The 25,340-nt window shown below is 40.2% G+C and overlaps 1 protein-coding gene across 7 annotated transcripts in view; it reads right to left on the bottom strand.

Annotated features, from left to right (window-relative positions):
* BEND2 (BEN domain containing 2) overlaps positions 1-25,340 on the bottom strand; it is a 132,074-nt gene that overhangs the window by 61,400 nt on the left and 45,334 nt on the right. For 5 of the 7 annotated variants that reach the window (XM_073902033.1, XM_073902037.1, XM_073902035.1 and 2 more), the window contains 3 exons: positions 24,418-24,646; positions 20,963-21,166; positions 9,459-9,785 (listed from right to left, as the gene is read on the bottom strand). In XM_073902033.1, coding sequence (XP_073758134.1) covers positions 9,652-9,785; positions 20,963-21,166; positions 24,418-24,646 — 567 coding nt within the window. In that variant the 3' untranslated portion in view covers positions 9,459-9,651. The other 2 variants (XR_012381054.1, XM_073902034.1) reach the window with 2 other exon arrangements.

Genomic DNA, 25,340 nt, shown 5'->3' with positions numbered 1-25,340 from the left:
TGTTCATTGTTTGGAGCACATCATTCTTGGTTAGCTGATTCTGATTTTCCATTCTGTAAATTGTATATTACTGATAGCAATGGAAAATAATTCTTAGGTATAGACATGCAAACAAATTCTCCAGTGGAGAATCAATTAATTGCCTTCCCCGACGGTAGGAGAAGTCAGTTTTGCCTCCATGTGCACTCTCCTTTCAATATTCCCAATCTAATAAAAATACGTTGTTTGGTTATCCTTTGAAATTGTTGTGGCACCCTACTGGTCCCCTAATTAGTAATGCGTTAAGTAAAATCTCTAACATATGTTCATTTTTATCTGTATGAGAGCCATAATTTTCGTGTTCTAAAAAATATTCTTTAGGGGTGCCTGGGTGGCTCAGATGGTTAAGCGACTGCCTTCGGCTCAGGTCATGATGCCAGGGTCCTGGGATCGAGTCCCGCATCGGGCTCCCTGCTCGGTGGCGAGCCTGCTTCTCCCTCTGCCTCTCTCTCTCTCCCTGCTTAGACTCTCTCTCTCTTTCTCTCTCTGTATCTCTGTGTCTCAAATGAATGAATAAAATCTTTAAAAATAAATAAAATTAAAAATATTCTTTAACGCATTGTTTCCAATTTTTTTTGTCCTATTACAGAGAATGCTGCAACCCTTCTTGCACATTTATCTTTGTGTAGAAGTCTCTCTCAAGACTAAGAGGTCCTCAGGCTCTCATGTTCCAAACTGAACCAATTTTGAGGAATGGATTTAACAAGTTCAGCTCCATGAAGGCATAGAGGATGAATACTAAGAACTTAGATTTTTACAGGGGAAAAGGTCAAATTAGCGCAAGTCAAAGAAATCAAACCAATAGTGAAATTTCAGGCATGGTAAGGCAGAATGTATGAGGCATGCCTTTGTTTACTGGGCACCTACTACTCCTAGACCATTGAGTTAGGCACTGAAGACAAGAAAGTCAGGCTAGAGTGGGAGACAAATACTTGAGCAATTAAGCAAAGTGAAGGCAGACTCTGTGTGCTCCAATACACCAACTGGAAGAAAGGGAGTTAATCCATCTCTAGTCTTCAGGTTATGGTCTCTGAAAGCTTTCAGAGTACCTGGGAATGCTTTCATATGGAAACAGACTTTTATATTTGAAAAAGAAAAAGAAAAGAGAAATTGTCATTTTGAGTTTTTTCTTACTGAAATACAATTGACATACGTCATATTAGTTTCAGGTGTACAACATACTGATTCAACAATTCTATACATTATTCAATGCTCGCCACAATAAATGCGGTTACCGTCTGTCACCATACAATGTTATTACAATACCATTGACTATACTCCCTAGGCTGTACTTTTCATTTCTATGACATTTATAACTGGAAGTTTGTACCTCTTAACCCCCTTCACCTAATTTGCCCATCCCCACACACACTTCCCTTCAAGGAACCACCAGTTTGTTCTCTGTATTTAAAAGTCTGTTTTTAGCCTGTTTGGTTTTTTGTTTGTTTCTTCATTCACTTTTTTAGATTCCAAATATAAGTGGGATCATATGGTATTTATCATTGTCTGTCTGACTTACTTCACTTCGCATAATACTCTCTAGGTTCATCCATGTTGTCACAAATGACAAAATCTCATCCATTTTATAGCTGAGTAATATTCCATTGTATATACATCACATCTTCTTCATCCATTCATCAATTGATGGACACCTGAGTTGCTTCCGTATCTTGAATACTGTAAATAATAGTGTAATAAACATAGGGGTGCATGCATCTTTTCAAATTAGTGTTTTCATTTTCTTTGGGTAAATACCCAGTAATGGAATTACTGGATCGTAAGGTAGTTCTATTTGTTTTTTTTGTGTTTTTTTTTTTTTAAAGATTTTATTTATTTGACAGAGAGAGACATAGCAAGAGAGGGAACACAAGCTGGGAGAGTGGGAGAGGGAGAAGCAGGCTTCCTGCTGAGCAGGGAGCCTGATGTGGGGCTCGAACCCAGGACCCTGGGATCATGACCTGAGCCGAAGGCAGACACTTAACGACTAAGCCACCCAGGCGCCCCAAGGTAGTTCTATTTGTAATTTTTTAAGTAACATCCATACTGTTTTCCACGGTGGTTGTGGCAATTTACATTCCCACCAAAATGCATGAGGGTTCCCTTTTCTCCACACCCTGGCCAGCACTTGTTATTTCTTGTCTTTTTCATGATAGCCATTCTGACAGGTGTGAGGTGATAGCTCACTGTGGTTTGGATTTGCATTTCCCTGATGATTAGTGATGTTGAGCACCTTTTCCCATGTTAAGAAATTAAGTCTTGGGGCGCCTGGGTGGCTCAGTCGTTAAGCGTCTGCCTTCGGCTCAGGTCATGATCCCAGGGTCCTGGGATTGAGCCCCGCATCGGGCTCCCCGCTCAGCGGGAAGCCTGCTTCTCCCTCTCCCACTCCCGCTGCTTGTGTTCCTTCTCTCTCTGTGTCTCTCTCTGTCAAATAAATAAATAAAATCTTTAAAAAAAAATTAAGTCTTGATCATCATTCTTTTCATGTAGGAACATCCACTTTGACAACCCGTTCTGATAACGAAGATGTTTAGCTTTATTGCTAAGAACTATCTGAAGTAGTCATTAAACTGCTCGTGGGTGGACACGGGAGTGGCACAACTGACTTGTGAGTTCCCCCGTTTCTAATGGCGCCTTCTTACTCCTGGGCAGGGAGAGGATTAAATGCATGAACACAGGTTGTACTACGTCAGGGGTCAGTTAAGAAAGCAGAAATAAAGAGTTTTAGCATGGAAAATAGTAGTTTATGGGACTATTAAACGAGGTAGAAAAGACAAGGTCAAAGAAGGTGTCACCAAAGGTCAAGAAAGCAAACACTGGAGACCTCAGCTTGAAGCACCAAGGAAAATTCTTGAAAGGTTACTGGAAAGTTGAAGAATCTCCGAAAATCCCCTCACTCTACCCCCACCTGTCTGCAGCAGTGAAGTATGTGATCCTCATGAATTCTTCAGGAAGCTTCTGTAAATCTCACATCTGCCCATGCGTCCTCGTTGTGTTGCAAAACAGCTTCTTTTCTTCTGCCTTCAAATTTCGTGCAAGTTCCTCTCATCAACAAACTCTAAACTGGGACCATACTTAGACAGAGGTTATGGGAAATGTGGCTCTCAGCTTCTCTTTTGCAAAGCCGAAGGCCTAGAGTGGGAGGTGGTGATGCTGGGTTGAGACCTGGCCCACAGCTGAAGCTCTCTAAGTGGTGACCAAAATCACCACCGTCCGTGAAGCAGCAGGAACACTGAGCAAGTGCTTAACCTCACAGTGTTTGGAGTACTATTTTTTTCCTACGTTATCTGTCCATTGTTCAGCCTCCCCTTTCCCCTACTTCATTGTGCAGGGACCAAACAAGGACTCGATGGTCACAATCCTAAAAGTCAAATGCTTAATAAGCAGTAGTTTAGAAAAACATATGAAAGGATTTATAGGTTTGTGTTAATAAACCCTCGCATAAAAGTGAGACTTGAGGTCCAGTCCTGGCTTTGGTGCTAACAACTCTAGGACTTGGGGCAAACTGCTGAACCTTCTAGTAACTGTTTTATTGGAAAATTCAAGAGGCTGTGAAGCTTTGAGAAGAGCACATCATTCCCAAGAGTGCATAACCTCAGTCTCATCAAGGGAACACTAGACAAACGCAAATTGAGGTCCATGCTACAAAATGTGTGAACAGTACTCTTCAAAAGTGTCAAGGTCAGGAAGAACAAGGAAAGACTGAGAACTGCCATAGATTGGAGGAGATTAGGAGACGTGAGAATTAAATGCAATACAGGATCTTGGATTGAATACTGAAAGTGAGAAAGAGTTTTCTTTAGTGAAAAACCTGGCAAAATATACAAATAAAGTCTGGACTTAACAGGACTGTACCATGTTAATTTCTGAATTTGGTAATTATACCATGATTATGAAAGCTGTTAACATTAGGAGAAGCTGGAAATTAATTAAAAAAAACATTAGAAGCTGGGTGAAGGGTATACGGGAACTCTGTGTACTATTTTTACAACTCTTCTGTAAGTCCAAAATTTTCTCAAAATAAAATGTTAAAATATAAAACTGTGCTACTTAAATAGTACCAAATTTTAATTCCTCATTTTCATTGGGCCCTGCAAATTATGTAGCCAGTCCTACATGGAAGTCTATGGAGAACTGGATAAAACCCTTCCTGTGACACAAAATAATGAAGCAGCAGCCAAACGATTCCCATGAGCTTGAAGGGAACCTGGAAGGAGCAGAGATAGGAGCTTCTCCAATCGAACGGGTCTTGAGGACAGGAATAGGAATGGCTCTAGGCCAACGACTAAAGACCAGGGGAGACAAATAGATACCTCAGCTGATGATGGCTAAGAAGTATGACAAAAACCTGATTCTGAACCCTCTCCTCAGCTTTGGCAATATAAAGACAACTAAAACCTAGAATCAATTCTGGATAAAAGGATGAAAATACCCACCCATTGGTATTCTCCCAGACCTATCTCCATTCATGTCTTGGGCTCTTTACTTGCATTCTTGGGAAACTCAAAAGCCTTGAATGACGAAGGCTAAGTTTCTACTCCCAGTGCATGAAGGCTCAAAAATAGAAAGCAAGAGTGACGTCACCAAGATGGCGACAGAGTCCCGATTTCACTCTCCCTCACTATAACTAACAACTATTCCTGAACAAAACACCACCGAAAGAATGCTGGAACACCGGGCTGACGCCGAGGCATCCCCTGCACTATAGAGACCAAGGCAGACGGCCTCACAGGGGTAAGAGATGACACACACGGACCGCACTGCCCCTTCCCAGATCAGCACAGCACCACAGGGAGGGGCCTCCCCTGGGCCTCAGGTTCCTCCAGTGGGGAGAGAGAGCCCAGGTGACAAGCAGCGCCCCGACATTGCAGGTAGCTCCGCGGGGGCCCCTACCTGGATTGCAGGGCAATCTGAGTGGGACTGAGAAGGGGGTGGGGCTTGCAACAATTCACGCAGGCCAGGCAGGGCTCCTAACTGCGGTGCCCAAGCAGTAGCCTCAACCACGAGTTTTGCTCACCTGCAGAACCACTGAACTTGGCAAGGTGCACGTCTGCCGGACTCGGGTCCTCAAACAAGGCGTTCTGCCCACCTTAGAGCCTAGTCGGCCCAGGCCCCCGCCAGGTGCTGAGTCACAGCCGCACCTGCGGCGTGGAGAACGTCTCGGGCCCGACCAGAGAGACTGGCGGGGACAGCTCGAAGCCTGAGCCTGCGCGCCTGAGCTCAGAGGTGGGTAGGCGGGGCTGCTGCTCCGCCCAGACCCGGGCATTAATTCATAGCCAGGGCTGAGGGTAGCTGAGGGTAGCTTCTACCCACTGAAAAGCCTGTTTGAAAAATTGGGAGCTTCCGGGAGCGGCCCCACCCCGTCACACCAAGGCCTGGGAGCTGAAACATAGCCCCACCCATCACGGGTCCCAGGCCCACCTAACTGGAACGTCTAGTGAGAACACCTGGAGGCTGTGTAATCAAAATAGAAATCAAGCTGTTATAGAAAAATAAAGTAATATTTCTTGCCCAGCTATGTTGGTGTAGACATTTGCACCTGTCACTCGTCAATCTTACAAATTAATTTTACTAATTGAGATTACCAAGTATTCCATCTCAAAGAGGACGAGGAGGATTTTTATCATGGTGAAAAAAGTCATTGCAAACTTAACATATTGTGAGTTAAAATAAATTAGGCTGGAGGAGGTAGCAGGGGAAATTAAAAAAAAAAATGTTAGTGTGAAGGAAGCAGTGAGCGTGAATGTGGTTAGGCCACCACTGTTGCAGAGATAGTCCTCTACTACATGCAGAAATAGTCTCTCAAAAGTGAGAAACAGGGGCGCCTGAGTGGCTCAGTCATTAAGCGTCTACCTTGGGCTCAGGTCATGAGCCCAGGGTCCTGGGATGGAGCCCCGCATCAGGCTGCATCAGCCTCCCCGCTCGGCGGGAAGTCCGCTTCTCCCTCTCCCACTCCCCCTGCTTGTGTTCCCTTCTCGCTGCGGTGCTTCTCTGTCAAATACGTAAAATCTTTTTTAAAAAAGTGAAAAACAGCTGAAATATCTAAGCCTTGCTGGCCGAAATAAAAATGTTACCATATGGGCGCCTGGGTGGCTCAGTCGGTGAAGCGTCTGCCTTGGGCTCAGGTCATGATCCCTGCTCGACAGGAAGCCTGCTTCTCCCTCTCCCACTCCCCCTACTTTGTGTTCCCTCTCTCGCTGTCTCTCTCTCTGTGTCAAATAAATAAATAAAATCTTTTAAAAAAAGTTACCATATGTTTAAGTAAATATTAAAGTATAAAATGATATTATGCTTTAGTAACACTTCGATTTTACCCAGGAAGGGTAAAACACTTCCAAAGTTTTCAATATACTTATGACTATGCCCACAATAGTAAATTACTGTTGCTGGGTTCAACTATTCTACTTTGCTTACTAAGCAAGAAAGCAAACATTCTAAGTGTGTCACATTTATGTAACTGGATGAAAAATATGTTATTAATTTTTTAAAAACCACTGTGGATTGCATTAGTAAAAGTGCTGTAAAATTACTCCATTGTAAAGAACAACCTAAGCATCTGTATTAAGAATATCTTAAATGTTTATTCATTGTATTTATTTGTAAAACAAGACAACATAACAAATATAAACTTATTTATCAAAAACTAGTCTTATGAACAGGCATTTAAAATCTTTAACATTGGATGAATACAGTAATGGAATGAACCTGTGAAATTTTGAAGGCAGGAAAGGTCTAATTTAGTTTAAAATAGAATATGAAGCACCTTTGTGAAATTTATTTTGCTCAATCAGTGTGATTGTAAAGAAGCCGTGTGTAAAAAAACATAAAAATAAATTGTGTATATAATTTTATAATTCAAACCATGGGAATCATTTTAAACACTTTCTTAAAAAAAAATAATGAGTTTATAAACTGTGCTAGCCAATACAGCACCCACTATTCACATACGGTTATCTAAATTTAATTTTTAATTAGCTAAAATGAGGTAAAATTTAAAGTTTAGTTCCTCTAATTTTTTAAAAGGTTTTATTTATTTATTTGACAGAGAGAGTGAGAGAGTACAAGCTGGGGGTGGGGGCAGCAGAGGGAGAGGGAGAAGCAGACTCCCCGCCAAGCAGGGAGCCCGACACGAGGCTCCGTCCCAGGACCCTGGCTGGGATGAGGATCAAGCCAAAGGCAGACCCTTAACTGACCAACCCACGCAGGCACCCCCCACATGTGGCTCTTAAGCACTTGAGATGTAGTCATTAGAGGAACTAAATTTGGGGGCACCTGGGTGGCTCAGCTGGTTAAGCATCTGCCTGGGTGGTTGTCGGTTACGTGTTCCCCTTTGACCTGGGTCCTGATCCTGGGATGGAGCCCCACCGCTTCTCCCTCCCCCTCTGCTGCTCCTCCTGCTTGTACTCTCTCTCTTTCAAATAAATAAATAAAATCTTAAAAAAAACAAAAAAGCCACATGTGGCTAGTGACTACCATACCGGACAACATAAAATTATAGAACATTACCAATATAATGGTACTGGACAGGACTGGTCTAACAAATTATATAAGCAACCACCATAATAAAGTCTACCATGTCAATCTTGAAAAATTTTTGTAAATATAAAGTTTTTGTTTTTGTATTGCTTCTAGTCCAGGGACTATTTCAGATAGCACAAAATACAAATCAAATTTGAAATCTGCATATACAGTTTAAAATATAATCTTGCCTAGAATATAATTTTACTTTTCCATATTAGCTGTATTACCAATAGTGTGTAAAATTATTTATAAAACTGAATGGTGAAGACAAAGACTATCTTAGATGAATTAATCTGAATAACTCTGGTCAAAACTCTTTTGCCCTGTATGGAAGATTTTTTGGCTTGAATTATTTACTTTTTAAGACAACTGTAGGCATAGCCTAAACATATAAAGATATGCATAGAAATACTGTAATTTTATTAACCTAAAGGCAACTAACAACAAATTATTTATTTGGAGAACAGGGTCGTAAAAATTCTATCTTACGTCTTCATCTTTCTAAAATTGGTTATACTATATTTCACTAAAATACTCTAAAAATTTAATTTAATTTTCAAAAGACATATCATTTGAAAAAATGTATATATTCTACAAATTGACCATATAAAACCATCCTAAACTACTTTACGAGTCACAAAAATAACAAGACTTGTCAACTTTCACACTAATTACTGTGACTGACTTATTATTTTCTATTAAATTTCTTCTTTGCCTTATCAAAAGAGCAAAGTTAATTAGTGTCACCTATCTAAGAAAACCCATGGGTCATAAGCAAATGTGCACAACTAAAGCCTGAACTCTCACAAGGAAAAAAACTGTTTTTTGAACAATAACTAAGAATGTGATAAAGCGAATATAACTGAGAACTGTTCCATAGGTTGAAAGCTGAGAGATGACATTATAACTAACAAAACGTTTCTCTTTTTTCTGACAAAATGCTTCTTAAACACAAATGATCAAACAATGAAATTATACAGTATTTTCTATGGCTAAAACATTCAATAACTTTAAAGTGCTTAAGCTAAACATAAAATCCTACTCATGAGCGAAATGGAATTATTGTTTTCATTTGCCAATATTCCTGCCAATATACTTCAAGATCACTTTTTTCTAATTGAATTTCTGATCAATGTTTTTTTCATTTAAACACTGTAAGGTTTAAATTTGTATGCACTTCAACTAGTAGAATCAATCAGAAAAACACAGTAAATATAAAGAACCTTCATCCAGGCATTTCAGAAAAAACAACAAAAAACATTCGAATCTGGTCAGATTCTTTTTATTCATCGTGATATATTCTTAAATTTGAATTACTTCAATGGGACCAAAAAGCCTCCTGACATGAGTTTCTGTGTTGACTCTTAGAAAACTGCTGTGATAAAATATTATCAGGAGGTAAATAAAAGGATGCTGTTCTTATCAGGAGTAAATAAAAAAAAAAACCCATAGGGCTCGTGCCTGGAAAGCTTGGGTCAAACAATAGGATGTCAGTCTTATGAATCCCCTACTGATGGATATTTAAGAAAGCCAACATGGGTGTCTGGGTTATGTGTAAACCATACCTCCCTTCTGAATCAGTGGAGCTTAGACCTCAGATCTGCAGTGACAATTCACTTGACGAATATTGAATGTCTACTACCTACCTGGAATTATGGTCTGCCTATCCAACCATGTCTACCTCACTATCTATTATGTGTGTCACTGATGCTCAGATCTCATCTATCACTAAGAGCTAAACGTGCTATTCTCATTCTACCTTAAAACAGCAATGAAAACCACCTTTAGGAGTTTACCACCATTCCTTTAATCAGAGGTTCTTATCGGAGTACTGCCCATCACTTTGTTCACAAGATGAAACATTACACATCTTCCTAAAGCAATTCTGTCTGCTATGTGGGCAGAAAAAGAACATGGGATATTTCTTCAGTTGTGAATGCAGAACTACACCGCCGCTACAACAAGCTAATTTTGGAATTACGACTTGAGAAACTTAGGGGATGATACAACAATTAAAAAAAAAAAAGTAGGGTTGGCATTCAAGTACTTCAGTCATTATCTCTTGGTACTGCCTCTGTTGGAGTTGTTAAGCTGCTATGCTTTGAATGCGGACTTCTTAAGGTCATAGCGAAGACTACGGATGGAGCTGTTGATAGCTGTCACACACAACTTCCAGTTATATCCGGTTTCTGAGAGATTGCAAGTCGGGAAGATGTCTTGAAGAAATTCTGGTGTTAAAGCCCGAAAACATAAGTTACTTAGAAATCACTTCTCAGAGAAATGAATTTATTCAACCTTAGTTCTATTGCTATGACTATGAAAGGGTCGTTGAAACTTTAATTAAAACACATGGAGTATTATAACTATTATTAAATTAGCTGAACAAATCTTTTCATCTAAAAGGATAATGGCAAATAGCACCATTCTTAAATCACAGTAAAATAAAAGTATCCCATGACCTTGCTACATAACCAGAATGGAAATCCTCTCGTCTTCGACACCCAACGTAAACTTTTCTCATTCTTAAATTTATCAAACATGCATGTTATTCATTATATCAAGACTTGCTAAGGCTTTGTAACACGCTAGAGGCTGCAATGTCTTTATACTTTTAGAGGCAAGAAGCTATAACTGCTAAATATTTTGGTACTGCTTGATTTCTCTCAGACAAGAAAGGAGTCTCTAGATCTTGCAGTTAGAGGAAAACGTCTATAAACGAAGGTAACAGAGCAACATGGCTCAAGGAGCACACTTAGAGAAAGTGGGTGGACAGACGAAGGGAAAGGTGGAGAAGAGAGATGTTTTTAACTAGAAGAGCAGAACTGTCCTCGGATACATTTTTAGGTAACTTCCAAAGTACCTCTGAGGCCTTAGAAAAGGATCTGATGAGCACTACAGGCCTGCATTAGTTGGCTACATTAATCTCATTTGTTTTTCAATAAGATTAAGAAGCTGGGAAATCAGGACAATGACATAAACACAACATAGGTCCAAAATTTTTAGCAAGGCATGTGACAGTTAAAAAGCTTTTATACTCAAAGGACTACTTAATACACCAGTGGTAGCCTGGAAGGAGGCTTTCAGTGGTATGTCCCTGGATTCAGTATCAGGCAGTGTTTTGATGCTGCCGGCCATCTTTTCTTATTATTATTTTATTTTTATTATTATTATTTTGCTGCCGGACATTTTTATTACCAAGAAAGAAGTTCTGGAAAGCAGGCTTGTCCCATCTGCCCAGGACAGTGAAGCTGGGATGGATAACTAAGAGACTGGAAGACAAATACAGCACCCGCAAAGCTTTCAACAGGCTGCAACAAGGAGCCTAAAGTGGTTGGTATTTCCCAAAAAGTGCTCTCTGAAACACTAGTCATGAAGAAGTTTCCTGGGGAAAGAGATTCCGGTTGTGCAAACGAGCAATGCTACCCTCCAGAGTTAGTTCCCACTGAAAAATCCCACAGCAAAGAGACCTGCTGATTCAAAGGTGACAGATGCAGATGCGTTAGTTGGGCTTATAAAATGAGGAAGGTGGCAATGCAAAAAAACAACAGAAGGTCAGGACTGTGGAGATCTGGAAGGGCTTCAGAGCTAAAGGCATTCAAAACATGTTTTAAAACAGAGTCAAGTGAAATAGATCTATGGACTAAGGCCCTGGGGGTGCCAAATCAAGAGCTTCCCTAGCCACTTGACTAAAAAGCACCTTATTCATGAAGCACCCATTAACATTCAGCTGTCTTTAAGAAATATTGTTTGGGGGACGCCTAGGTGGCTCGGTTGATTGAACATCTGCCTTTGGCTCGGGTCATGATCCCAAGGTCCTGGGATTGAGCCCCGCATCGGGCTGCTTGCTCAGTGGGGAGCCTGCTTCTCTCTCTACCTGCCACTCCCCCTGCTTATGCTCGCTCTCACGTTCTCTCTCTGACAAATAAATAAATAAAATCTTTCAGAAAAAAAGAAACACAGTTTAGGAAATGCTAGTCTACACTAACAGGATAAAATGCAGGAGGAATAAATATAAAATCCTACACTTACATTAAAAAAATAGGAACAGTATAAATAGAAATAGCCCAAACACTAACAACATAAGTACTAGATAAACATCAGTATATAGAAGAAAAGATCTAGGGGTCTTAGTTAACCATAAAATTAAAAATGGCAAGTGCCATTATAGTCCGGATTAACATTGACATTGGTCTTGGCAATGATTTTTTTATTCTGACACCAAAAGCAAAAGCAACAAAAGCAAAAATAAATAAGGAAGCCATCAACAAAATGAAAAGGCAACCCACTGAATGGGAGAAAAGATTTGTAAATCATATATCTGATAAGGGGTTGATATCCAAAATATAAAATAACTCATACAATTCAACAGGAAAAACACCAACCACATGTTTTAAAATATGGGCAAAAGATCTGAATAGACATTTTCCCAAAGAAGACAAAGAGATGGCCAACAGGTATTTGAAAAGATACTAAACATCATTAACCATCAGGGAAATGCAAATCCAAACCACAATGAGATATCACCTCACCCCTGTCAGAATGGCTAAAATCAAAAAGACCAAGTACTGGCGAGGATGTGGAGAAAAGGAAACACTCGTGCCCTGTTGCTGGGAATGTAAATCGGTGCAGCCACTATAAAAAAAAAACAGTAATGGACGTTCCTCAAAAAATTAAAAATAAAACTACCATACGATCCAGCAAGTCCACCTCTGAGTATTTATCCAAAGAAAACAAAAATGCTAACTCAAAAAGATATAGGCACCCACCCTGTTCACTCTAGCATTATTTACAATAGCCAAGATAGACAACCTAAGTGTCCAAGTGTCCACGGATGGATGAATGAATAAAGAAATTGTGGTGTACACACACACACACACACACACACACACACATTTTTATTCGGCCATAAAAAATAATGAAACCTTGTCATTTGTGACAACATGGATGGACCTTGAGGACATTATACAAAGTGAAATAAGCCAGACAGAGAAAGACAAATACCACATGATTTTACTTATGTGTGGAATCTCAAACAACAACAAAACAACAAGAAGATACAGAGAACAGACAGGTAGTTGCCAGAGGTAGGAGGTAGGGGAGGAAGAAATGGGTGAAGGGGGTCAAAAGGTAAAAAGAAAAAAAATAATAAAATGAATACATTTTGCAACATGTATACACATAAGAAGGAAGGAAGGAAGGAAGGGAGAGAGGGAGGGAAGAGAAAGAATGACCTCTTTGCAGGAACAATTTTCAGAGACAGCGTGTTTATTAAAAAAATAAAATTTAAAAATTAAAATTATAATGGCAAGTGCCATTTTAGACTGCATTAACAGCCTAAAAGGAAAGAGTACCATTGTATTCTGGGTTAACTTGAGAACATCTGAAGTTGGTCACTGAATCAGATCATGAAAGATGAGGAAAATATTTCTATGAGGACTTACTGAAGGAAATGGAGATATTTACCTGTAAAAGTGTAAGACTTAGTGGGGGAAAAGTTGTGAATAACACTTATTTTCTCAAATTCTCATGCTTCCATGTCGAGGGATCTCCAAATTGGAAAGTTTGAAAAAACTGTGCGATTAAAAAATAAAGCTGATATTTTTATCTCCACCTGCCAGATTCTAGTGGCTGTCTCTCACTTGGTTTTGAACTTGAAAGTGGGGGGGAGAGGGTGTATTTACTATCTCCTAGTGCTCCACCAGGAAGTAATAGCTGTCTCTACATACTTGAAGGCCTATCATGTGAAACGTAACTGGATCTACCCTATTTAGCTCTAGAAGGGATAAGTAGAACAAATGTGTATTACATGCAGGGAAGTAAATTTTGAGTCACTTGGAGGAAAAACTTTCTCATGAATTAGAGCCCCTTTAAAATGTATTGGGTTACTGGAGGTAAGAGAAGATGGTGACGAAGTAGGAGGACCCTAGGCTTGTCTCATCCCATGAACACAACTAGACAGCTATCAAATCATCCTAAATACCCCAGAAATCAACCTGAACACTGACACAACAAACCCCACAATTAAAGGAAGAGAAGAGGCCACATGTTAGAAGGTAGGAAGTGTGGGGATATGGTTTAGGGGAGAAATGGATCTCAGGTGCTATAGAGGGGAGGGAGTTGTGGTTGCAGAGAGAGAGAGGGGAGCACACAGGGGAAAGATGCACAAGAAGAACAAGACGGGCTGAATTTCCTGACTTCTTGCAATCAGCAGGGATTAAAGCCTGGAGTTTTAAAGGTCAGCAGGCTTGTCTGGGATAGAGCCCAGAGGGCACTGCACTACTCCTGGGGGGGGAAGGCAGGCAAACAACTCAAGGGCAGATGGTGTGGAAAGAGTGATTTGAAGACTGCCTGGGGCACACAGGGGGTAGATTACTCACTCTTCTTGGAGCACTCTCCCTGAGACGCAACGTTCACACAGATGCCTCTCTGAGAACAAAGGACCTGGCTGGTGCCTTTTCCCTCCCCTGCCCATCAGCATAAATACAGAGCCACCCGTGGGAAGCAGCACAGGGAGGACACTGGCTGCCTAACTTGCTTATACCGAGCCCCACCCCCACCACACTCTGGCAGGACTGCCCTTCTCCGTCAAGCTTGCCTCTGTCCCAGCCCAGGGGGGCCCCTTCCCCAGAAACCAGCAGAAACCCCTGCCCATACCACGGCTCCCAACCAGAGAGTTCTGTGGGGCTTCAGTTCTAGTGGAAGTAGTATCAGGTCTCATTGAACAAGCAGATCCTAGCACACCTAGTTAAAACTCACCACATTCTGGGGCAAAGACCAACCACAGCCCACTGCAAGCAAGGAGAGCCTCTGCAGATGACTGGCCTGAGGGACAGAGCAGCCAAAACACAGCAGCAGAGTGCACACAGCACACACCAGAGACACCCCTGAAGCACCAGGCCCTGGGCTTTACATGACCACTTCTTCATAAAGCCACACTCTCAGAAGCAGGAAACATAACTGGCTTTTCTAACACAGACAAGAAGACAGAGGAATTCATCGCAAACGAAAGAGCAAGATAAGGCCACGGCCAGAGATCTAAGTGAGAGAGATCTAAGTAACATGCCTGATGGAGAATTTAAAGCAACAATCATAAGGATACTCGTTGGGCTAGAGAAAAGAATGGAAGGCATCAGGGAGACCCTTACCACAGAGATAAAAGAGTTAAAAAAAGAATTAGTCAGAAATTAAGAATGCAATAAATAAGATTGGAAACAGGCTTGATGCACTGAACAGCAGGCTGGAAGAAGTGACAAAGTGACAAAGACAAGAAAGGATCAGAGAAAATCTCCAGAAACAATGCCAAAACAAGTAATAAAATGGCACTAAATACATATCTATCAATAATCACTCGGGGGGCGCCCGGGTGGCTCAGTCGTTAAGCGTCTGCCTTCGGCTCAGGTCATGATTCCAAGTCCTGGGATCGAGCCCCACAATGGGCTCCCTGCTCAGGGGGAAGCCTGCTTCTCCCTCTCCCACTGCTTGTGTTCCCTCTCCCGCTGTGTCTCTCTCTGTCAAATAAATAAATAAAATCTTTAATAAATAAATAAATAAATAAATAAACACTCGGAATGTAAATGGACTAAATGTTCCAATCAAAAGACCTAGGATGTCAGAATGGATAAATAAACAAGACCCACCTATATGCTGCCTGCAAGAAACTCATTTTAGACCTAAAGACACCCATCACTTCTCGGCCTTTTGGCTAAGATCAAGTGTAGACCTAAAGACACCTGCAGATTGAAAGTGAGGGGGTGGGGCACCTCAGTGGCTCAGTTGTTAAGCGTCTGCCTTCGGCTCAGGTCATGATCCCAGGGTCCTGGGATCGAGCCCCACATCAGGCTCCCTGCTCTGCAGAAAGCCTGCTTCTCCCTCCCGCACTCCCCCTGCTTGTGTTCCCTCTCTCACTGTCTTTCTTTCTGTCAAATAAATAAATAAAATCTTAAAAAAAAAAAGTGAGGGGATAGAGAAACATTTATCATACAAATGGACATCAAAAGAAAGCCAGAGTAGCAACAGTCCTATCAGACAAACTAGATTTTTAAACCAAAGACTGTAACAAGAGATGAAGAAGGCCACTATATCATAATAAAGGGGACAAACCAACAAGAAGATCTAACAACTATAAATATTTATGCACCCAACATGGGAGCACCAAAATATATAAAACAATAACAAACATAAAGGAACTCATTGATAATTATACAATAATAGTAGGGGACTTTAACACCCCAATTACATCAATGGCAGATCATCTAAGCACAAAATCAACAAGGAAACAATGGCTTTGAATGACACACTAGAACAGATGGACTTAACAGATCTATTCCGAACATCCCATCCTAAAACAGCAGAATACACATTCTTTTCAAGTGCACATGAGACATTATGCAGAAGAGATCACATAGTAGATCACAAATCAGGCTTTAACCAATACAAAAAGACTGAGATCATACCATGTACATTTTCTGACCCCAACACTATGAAACTAGAAGTCAGTCACAAGAAAAGTCTGGAAAGACCATAAATACATGGAGGTTAAATAACATGCTACTAAAAAAATGAACGGGTCAACCAGGAAATCAAAGAAGAAATTTAAAAAAATACATGGAAACAAATGAAAATGAAAACACAATGGTCCAAAACCTCTGGGATGCAGCAAAAGCAGTTGTGTTAAGAGGGAAATTTACAGCAATACAGGCCTGCCTCAAGAAGCAAGAGAAGTCTCAAATATGCAACCTAACCTTACACCTAAAGGAGCTAGAAAGAGAACAATACAACCTAAATCCAGCAGAAGGAAGGAAATAATAAATATTAGAGCAAAAATAAATGATATAGAAACTAAAAAACAATAGAACAGATCAACGAAGTCAGGAGCTGATTCTTTGAAAGAAGTAATAAAATTGATAAACCTCTAGCCAGACATATCAAAAAGGAAAGAGAAATGACCCAAATAAATAAAATCACAAATAAGAGAGGAGAAATAACAACCAACATCACAGAAATACAAACTATCATAAAAGAATATTAAGAAAAACTATATGCCAACAAATTGGACAACCTGGAAGAAATGCGTAAATTCCTAGAAACCTATAAACTACCAAAACCAAAACAGGGAGAAATAGAAAACTTGAACAGACCGATAACCAGCAAAAAAAAAAAAAAAAAAAAAAATTGAATCGGTAATAAAATATCTCCCAATAAACAAAAATCCAGAACCAGATGACATCACAGGTCAATTCTACCAAATATTTAAAGAGTTAATACCTATTCTTCTCTAACTATTCCAAAACATAGAAAAGGAAGGGAAACTTCCAAATTCATTCTATGAGGCCAGCATTACCTGATACCAAAACAGATAAAGATTCCACTAAAAAAGAAAACTACAGGCCAATATTCCTGATGAACCTGGATGCAAAAATTCTCAATAAAATACCAGCAAACCGAATGTTTCCTGAGGCAAGGGAAACAAAAGCAAAAATAAACTATTGGGACTTCATTAAAATAAAAACTTCTGCACAGTGGAGAAAACAATCAAACTAAACTAAAAGGCAACCTATGGAATGGGAGAAGATATTTGCAAATGACATATCTGATAAAAGGTTAGTATCCAAAATATATAAAGAACTTATAAAACTCAACACCCAAAAAATTGAATAATCCAATTAAAAAATGGACAGAAGAGATGAGCAGCCACTTCTGCAAAGAAGACATCCAGATGGCCAACAGACACATGAAAAGATGCTCAAAATTACTCATCATCAGGGAAATGCAAATCAAAAGCACACTGAGAGATCACCTCACACCTGTCAGAATGGCTAAAATCAAGAACACAAGAAACACCAAATGTTGGTGAGGATGTGGAGAAAGAGGAACCCTCCCACACCATTGGTGGATATGCAAATTCCACGGTGGATATGCAAATTCCGTGGAAGACAGTATGGAGGTTCCTCAAAAAGTTTTTTTAAAAGTTAAAAATAGAAGTACCCTATGATCCAGCAACTGCACTACTGAGTATTTACCCAAAGTATACAAGAACGCTAATGCAAAGGGGTACACGCACCCCGATGTTTACAGCAGCATTACCTACAACAGCCAAATTATGAAACCAGCCCACATGTCCATCGACTGATGAATGGATAAAGAAGAAGTGGTGTATATATATGCATTGGAATGTTACTCAGCCATAAAAAAGAATAAAACCTTGCCATTTGCAAGGACATGAAAAGAACTACAAAGTATTACACTAAGCAAAATAAGTCAGTCCAAGAAAGACAAATTCTACTCATATGTGGAATGTAATAAACAAAACAAATGAGCAGATGGAAAAAGAGGGGGGGGGGCGCAAACCAAGAAACAGACTCTTAACTATAAAGAACACAGTGATGGTTACCAGAGGGGAGGTGGGTGGGGGATGAGTGAAACAGGTGATGGGGATTAAGGAGGACACTTGTCCTGATGAGCACCGGGTGAGGTATGGAAGTGCTGAATCACTACATTGTACACCTGAAACTAATATTACACTCTATGTTAACTAAGTGCAATTTAAATAAAAACTTAAAATAAATAAATAAATACAAACAAACTTTTAAAAAATGTAGTGGATTGCTATCAATGCAAGTGTTCGAACTGAGGGGAGGCAACTATATGTCAAAGCTGAGACCAAATTCCTGCTCTGGGGGAAAAGTTGTATTAGAGGATGTTTAATGTACTTCCTATTACTAAGACTTTACCGTTCTGTAATATGCAGAAATGGATGGGAGGGTATAGGAGTAAGGGTTGTTCACTGATTGCAAATCTGCAGCCCACTAACTTTCTCCATGTAAACCATTCTCTAAGGAGCCCTTAAGTGATACTGAACTCTCATCAGAGAGCATCAAATAATAGTTTCTTCTGTGAAATCAATACCTTTGGCTAGTAGACATATTTACTTTTGACTACTAATTTCCAGAGGAGTTCCCCCAAATAATAAAATCTTAGAATAAGAAATTATATTAGAATAGAAGAATAAGCTGGCTTATTCAGTCAGTGGGATACCACTCAGCAGTTAAAATGCATGAACTAGATCTCAAAAACACAATGTTGAGTGATAAAAATTTGCAAAAGGATACATACTATATATCCCCATTTATGTACATTAAAACAACCACAGAACGACATTATATATTATTTATGGATCTATCAACATAGGTAGCAAAAGCATAAAATATGCATGGGAATGGTACATCTAACTCCAAGACTGTGGTTGCTTCTGGGGAGAAAGACGGGAAAGGGATGATGATGAGTTTTAATTATATCAGTAATGTTTTATTACTTAAAAAAATAACCTACAGCACAAAGACCAAAATATCTATATCTATACTGGGCTGACAGGTGCTTATTATATTACTGTATCATTTTCTGTACATTTTTGTGTGTTTTTAAATTATACTGAACCAAAACTTCTAAAGAAATTATGTTGGAGGCTATAATGCCCAGTCCTTCTATGAGTGCAGGAATCGCCTCTCCTCTCTGGTCACTCAGCCTTTGTTCTTTTTGTTCTCCAAGTTCATTTTATCCTTATATTAAAGTAAAACATGCTTTCTGGTCAGATTCTCCTCCTTGGGCCTGGCTCTGCCCACACCCCTAGGAAAGCGATGATGATTCTATCACATTCTCGCTGCTGAAATAACTCACAGGGCTGCCCTTCTACACAGGAATAGAACTTTGAGTCTTATGGGAAATTTGTTAAAATATGCCCCATGTGGATAGTACGTCAAACTTGTACTGAGTATATTTTGCTACAAAAGACATCTTCTCAATTTGTAATATAATTCAATAGGGATAAAACAAAATGAAATGCACAGAATAATATCTTTAGTCCACTTTTAAGGAACTAATATATTCAGATATTTAAAGAACTATAAAAGTCACCTTTTACCCTCATTTACAATTTTTTTTATTTAGAATGGGGCACCTGGGTGGCTCAGTCAGTTAAGCATCCAGCTCTTGGTTCTGGCTCAGGTCACGATCTCAGGATGGTGAGATGGTGCCCTACATGGGGCTCCACCCTCGGGGGCGGGGGGGGGGGGAGTCTGCTTCTCTCCTTATCCCTCTCCCTCTGCCCCTCCCTGCTCCTTGCACTCACGCACGTGCACTCTTTCTCTCTCTCTCTCTCCCTCTCGCTCTATCTCTCAAAAATAAATAAATCTTTAAAAAAATTTTTTTAATTAGAAAGATAATATTTCTCCTATAAACACCTTCATTTCCAAATTGGTTACAAAGTCTGTTTTCTTTTTTTACCATAATATAAGGGGAATTAGGTTTTGGTTTTTTGCCTGGTGGGTTAGCTCAGCGATGTCCAAATTGCCAACTGTGACCAATTATTAGGTCGTGATATCAGTGGTGGCAGCAATTTTAAAAAATGTAATACAGGGGCGCCTAAGTGGCTCAGTTGGTTAAGCGTCTGCCTTCGGCTCAGGTCATGATCCCGGGGTCCTGGGATGGAGCCCCACAGCAGGCTCCCTGCTCAATGGAGAGCCTGCTTCTCCTTCTCCCTCTGCCTGCCACTCCCCCTGCTTGTGCTCTCTCTCTCTCTCTCTCTCTGTCAAATAAATAAATAATCTTTTTAAAAAGTGTAATAGAATAGAAACCATTGGAACGTAATTCTCATAGAAATAATAAGCATTGTGAAGCTTTTGGTTGCGTTTTTAAAAACTCATACACACATGTACTGAGTCAGAACATAAACTGTATTTTCTACTACGAGTTGCAATAAAAAAAAAGACAAGTTTGAAAACAAGTGGATTAGATGATAGCAATTGCTTACAGAAGGCACTGTAAGCCAGGCCTCTTTAGTTTAGTCTGAAATACAAAGTGTTCACATTTGTTGGGTATGTGTGATATGAAGGCAGGAACCAAAGAAGAACCAACTAAGATCAGGCTGGGGCTCAGAATCTCTCTTTGCTGGGGACCAGTGACACAAGTAAGAAACATTCTGCTTCCTGCTTTGTCCAAATTTAAATTTTCACAGAATCGCTTTTGGAAGCTGTATTACTTCATCTATATACGTCACAGATAAAGACTGCACCGGGCTCATGTGCACAAGAAAAATCTAGCCAATTAACCTGCTGTGCTATTGTTGGCACTTTGGCAAATTGACAAAGCCCAGCAGCTTCGACCTTGATCCTCAGTAAACAAAGGTGTTTGAGTTTCCATAAGCCTGGCAAGACAGAGCAATTAGCCCGGAGAACCCAAAAGCTGAAGAAACACAATTCATGAAACCACTCCTTGTTATATCCTAAGGAGGGAATTAGTAAGATCTCCATCTCTCCTCAGAACACATACAAACTGAATGGATTGTAGTTTCTGCCCCTCTGTAATGCAATTTGCTTTTTATTTATTCTCACATACTCAACATGGAACCAACCTCGAAGAGCGTTAATCCTATTCGGGTTAAGGGCGTTCATGCCATACCCCAGATTGCCATAGACGTTACTTTTTACCAAGACGTCCTCTGTGAACAGTTTGCGAATAAGGTATCTGGCTGCCAGCTCTGGGCGAGACCTCCCTTTGGCTATATTCAGTACTGAATGTGGCAACTGTACATTTCTACCTGGATTTCCAAGATATTCTAGAAGCGAAAGAGAAAGAAGATGTCAATTTTCATGGCAGACGTTAGGTTCAAGTTTTTTTTTTTTTAAAGGCTTTAAGAGAAAGGTTGATTTTTCTGAATTTTTTAGGCTCCAGAATTCGAGAAGTTAAAAAAATTAATCCCTTAAGTTTTTAGCGTATCATGAGATAGCAGGAGAAATGAAACAAGAATCACTGCTGATGTGATTGCACATGCTCTGATTGTTCAGGAAAACGATTCAGTGTTCTGTTACCTTTCAGGACAGAATCAGTTTGAACATTATGATTAGTAACAAATTCTAAGTAATTTCAATGGTCTCTTGTCCTCTTTATAACAAAGGCTTGTTCAAAAAGAAGCAACAAGATTCTTACTGAAATATTTATAATTTTTAAGTAGGTTTTCTATTAGGTATTAAAGTCATCATTTAAGAATTAGCAAACTCAGCTATCATATTTTAGTTAACTTATTTGAACTGAAAAATAAATTTTAAACCTATTTTCATTTCTCAACTCCACAGCCTAATCATCCCCATCTCTCCTCAGTCCTAGTGATTCAAATTAACCACATTTTAAAATGCCCTATTTTATATACAATAAAGAATTCTTTGTTGGAGAAAATATGTTAGAGAAATACAGTACGATTCTTACAAGTCAATAAGCATATTTTTCATCTTGGAACATTCATCATTTAATGGGTGACCATATTAATTACTGAATCCCCCAAACCCAACATTTACCAAGAGACACTGAATTATTTAAAAGTCCACTTAGTGGGTCCAAAGACTTCACTCTAGAAGATTAACCCAGCAGTATTTATCAAGGTCAGAAAAAAAAGGTTAATACTCTTTAACCTGGTAATTTCAATTCGGAGAACCTAACTTAAGGATCCAAGGGGTGCCTGGGTGGCTCAGTTGGTTAAGTGTCCGACTCTTGATTTCAGCTCGGGTCGTGATCTCAGGGTCTTGGGACTGAGTCTCGCGTCCAGCTCCGTGCTCAGTGCAGAGTCAGCTTGTCCCTGTCCCTCTCTTCCTCCCCCTACTTGCATGTTCTCTCTCCCCGTCTCTCTTTCTCTCAAATAAATAAATGAATAAAATATTTTTTAAAAATAACAGAGTCTTGGGCGCCTGGGTGGCTCAGTTGGTTAAGCGACTGCCTTCGGCTCAGGTCATGATCCTGGAGTCCCGGGATCGAGTCCCGCATCAGGCTCCCTGCTCAGCGGGGGAGTCTGCTTCTCCCTCTGACCCTCTTCCCTCTCATGTACTCTCTCTCTCTCTCTCTCTCAAATAAATAAATAAAATCTTTAAAAAAAATAAAAATAAAAAAATAACAGAGTCTTCTAGTTCATGAACATGGGATATCTATGTATCTAGGTTTTCCTTAATTTATTTCAACAATATTTTATAGTTTTCAGAAAGCACATCTGGCACTTCTTTTGATAAATTCATCCCTAAGCATTTTAATTGAACATCAGGCTCCATGCTCAGTGGGGAGTCTGCTGGAGATTCTCTCTCTCCCTCTCCCTCTCCCCCTCTCCCCGCTCGCTCACACTCTCTCTCTCAAATAAATAAATCAATCTTAAAAAAAGAAAAGAATCTAAAATATGTACAAAGCTACACAAATGAATTTTTTGGCAGCATGATCTGTATGACTGATAATCCCCTCCCCAACAAAATCCCCCCCCGCAAAAAAAAAAGAGGAAGGTAGTTAAATAAATTAGGGTATACTTACTCAATTGAATATTATATACCTGTTAAAAGCAATGATCATAAACAACGGAGATTCTTGATAAAAAACATACACATACCATGTTTAAAAAGAAGAGTGAATATATAGAGACCATAATGTTTTAAAACGTAAGAAAAAAACTAGAAGAAAATTAAAATATCCACAATAGTTTTTTATGGTATCTTGATTGTGGGAGCTTTCCTTCCCTGCTGAATTTTTTCCACTTTTTCAAAATAAAACGGTGTAACAGAAAATACACAAACTGGGCAGCTGCCTGGCTCCCAATTCACTTAGTTGGCCCTATCTCCTGGTTCTAGACCTGTGACTTAAGTGCTCCAAATCAGATTCTTTGTCCTAGGAATCTGAGCAGTGACGAGAGGAAACTAGACCCTAGAGCTCATGCAAGATGCAGACAGAGCCCCCACAGACCTCAGGGGACGCCAGCTGCCACAATCAGGGCTGGCGGTTTGGCTCCTGCCTTCGGCTCGGTTGGTTTGTTCTCTGCTTCTTTAAATCTAGGAGCTATTCGTCCACTGATTTTTGTTATGGTTTAATTGGGCCAGAGTTTGTTTCTATGGCATACAGCCTGAACAAAGATAGTAGTTATATTGATTTTATAATGGAAAAAATACAAAGATGCATCATTTAAATAATTTCATTTGAACGGGTTCACAGGTAATATGCTACTGAGGGTTGACAGGGGGGCAGGGGAGAGACAGAAAATAGTTTTGCCAGCTCAGATGCCACTAAACCCTAGCACACTGAGGAGGAGGCGCTGGGAAGCATGAGTGGCAGGTGGCACCGTCACCTATGGAACCCACTGCCACTTGATACTAATGAAGTAGGATGTGCCTCCAGCAGACAGCGAGCAGTGGGGGCAAAATGTTCTGAGGAATGGGATTTATTAATTCATACAAAAACTCTTCAAGGAGCACCCGCCACGTGTCAGGCACAGAGAGAGCAAGACCCCTGAATTGCTGCTGGCTCCACCAGCTGTAGCGCCTTCTCATGCCTAACGTGAGAGCTCACACGGGTTGAAGGAATCGACCGAGAGCTGCTTTCCGAAGGAAAAATAGCAGATTTAGCTTAATGTTCAAAACTATCAGTCTCAGGGGCACCTGGGGGGCGCAGTCACTTAAGTGTCCGACTCTTGGTTTCGGCTCAGGGCTGATCTCAGGGTCATGAAATCGAGCCCTCCGTCGGGCTCCATGCTCAGCACGGAGTCTGCTGGAGATTCTCTCCCTCTGCCCCTCCCCCCTGAACGCGCGTGCTAGCGCTCTCACTCCCTCTCTCAAATAAATAATAAATCAATCTCTCTCAAATAAATAAATCTAAAAAAAAAACTATCAGTCCCAAAACTAGGTATCTGTATTTCATTAACTCATTAATATAAGAGATTAAGTTGTTTAGATTTCTCATCATGAAAAATGTCAAACATACTTGAAAGTAGAACAGTACAATGAGGCCCACAATCGCATCACCCAGATTCAACATTTATCATCAAGAGAACTTATTTTAATAACTCACCCAGTATGTCATCAGATACCACTGAATTCTCCATGGAAGGTTCTTTAATTCCTTGATGGCAAACACTGCTCTTCCACTGAAAATTCCCTTTTTCTCTTGTTCCTGAGGCAGCTGTTGGCTGAGATAACTGGGAAATGCTTTTACCGCCTTTGCCACCTCTTTCATCATTCACATCTGCAGACGCTGGAATGCCAAGACTGGTAGGGCCTTTTTTGCAGCCACCAGCTTTCTGTTGAAACACAACATGTGTCTGTACCCAAAGTCCCCTCATGAGAAAATATGGACATGCTCCATCATCTACCAGGGCCCCCCAGGTTGGTAGGGAAGCAACTATCTCTAACAAGGTCAGAAAAAGCGCACAGATATTGTGCACCATGATAGAAGAAGTAGACATGTGGCTTATTCCTCAAGCAGCCGTGATGTGCTGCCTCTTGGGAGGCCTTGGTAGCTTTAGCTAATGATAACTGCTGGCACAAAACAAGTGCTTAGTAAACGTTTCAGGAATAAACGAATAAATGAGTCTCTTCAAGATGACAACTTCGGTTTTTGGTTTTTTCTTAAATGTTCTTGTTTGTTTTGTCTTTCCCCAGTGGCTAGAGACTCTAGGGATCTCTAAAGACCCTGGGGACCTTTTTTTTTTTTTTTAAGCTGTGCTTGAGACCCACTTTCTTGGCATATTTAACCAGAATCTCTGGTGGAAGGAGTGGGAGAGCTCAGGCATTAATGACTTTCTTTAAAAGTGTCTCCCATGACTCTAATATATTCCTAGGGTTAACAACCACTACTCTAGGTTGGGGCTTCTCAAAGGGCTATGGACACACAAATCACCCGGGGGTCTTGCTAAAATGCAAATTCTGCCTCCATGAGTCTAGTGTGGAGCTCAAGACTCTGCATTTCTCACAAGCTTTCCTGCGGTGCTGCTG

The sequence above is a fragment of the Callorhinus ursinus genome, unplaced genomic scaffold, assembly GCF_003265705.2.
Source record: "Callorhinus ursinus isolate GAN/ISIS: 27379988/994484 unplaced genomic scaffold, GSC_fseal_2.0 scaffold16, whole genome shotgun sequence".
Lineage (NCBI taxonomy): Eukaryota > Metazoa > Chordata > Mammalia > Carnivora > Otariidae > Callorhinus > Callorhinus ursinus.
The sequence above is the reverse complement of the archived record's forward strand: the minus strand, read 5'-3'. Positions and strand labels throughout refer to the sequence as shown.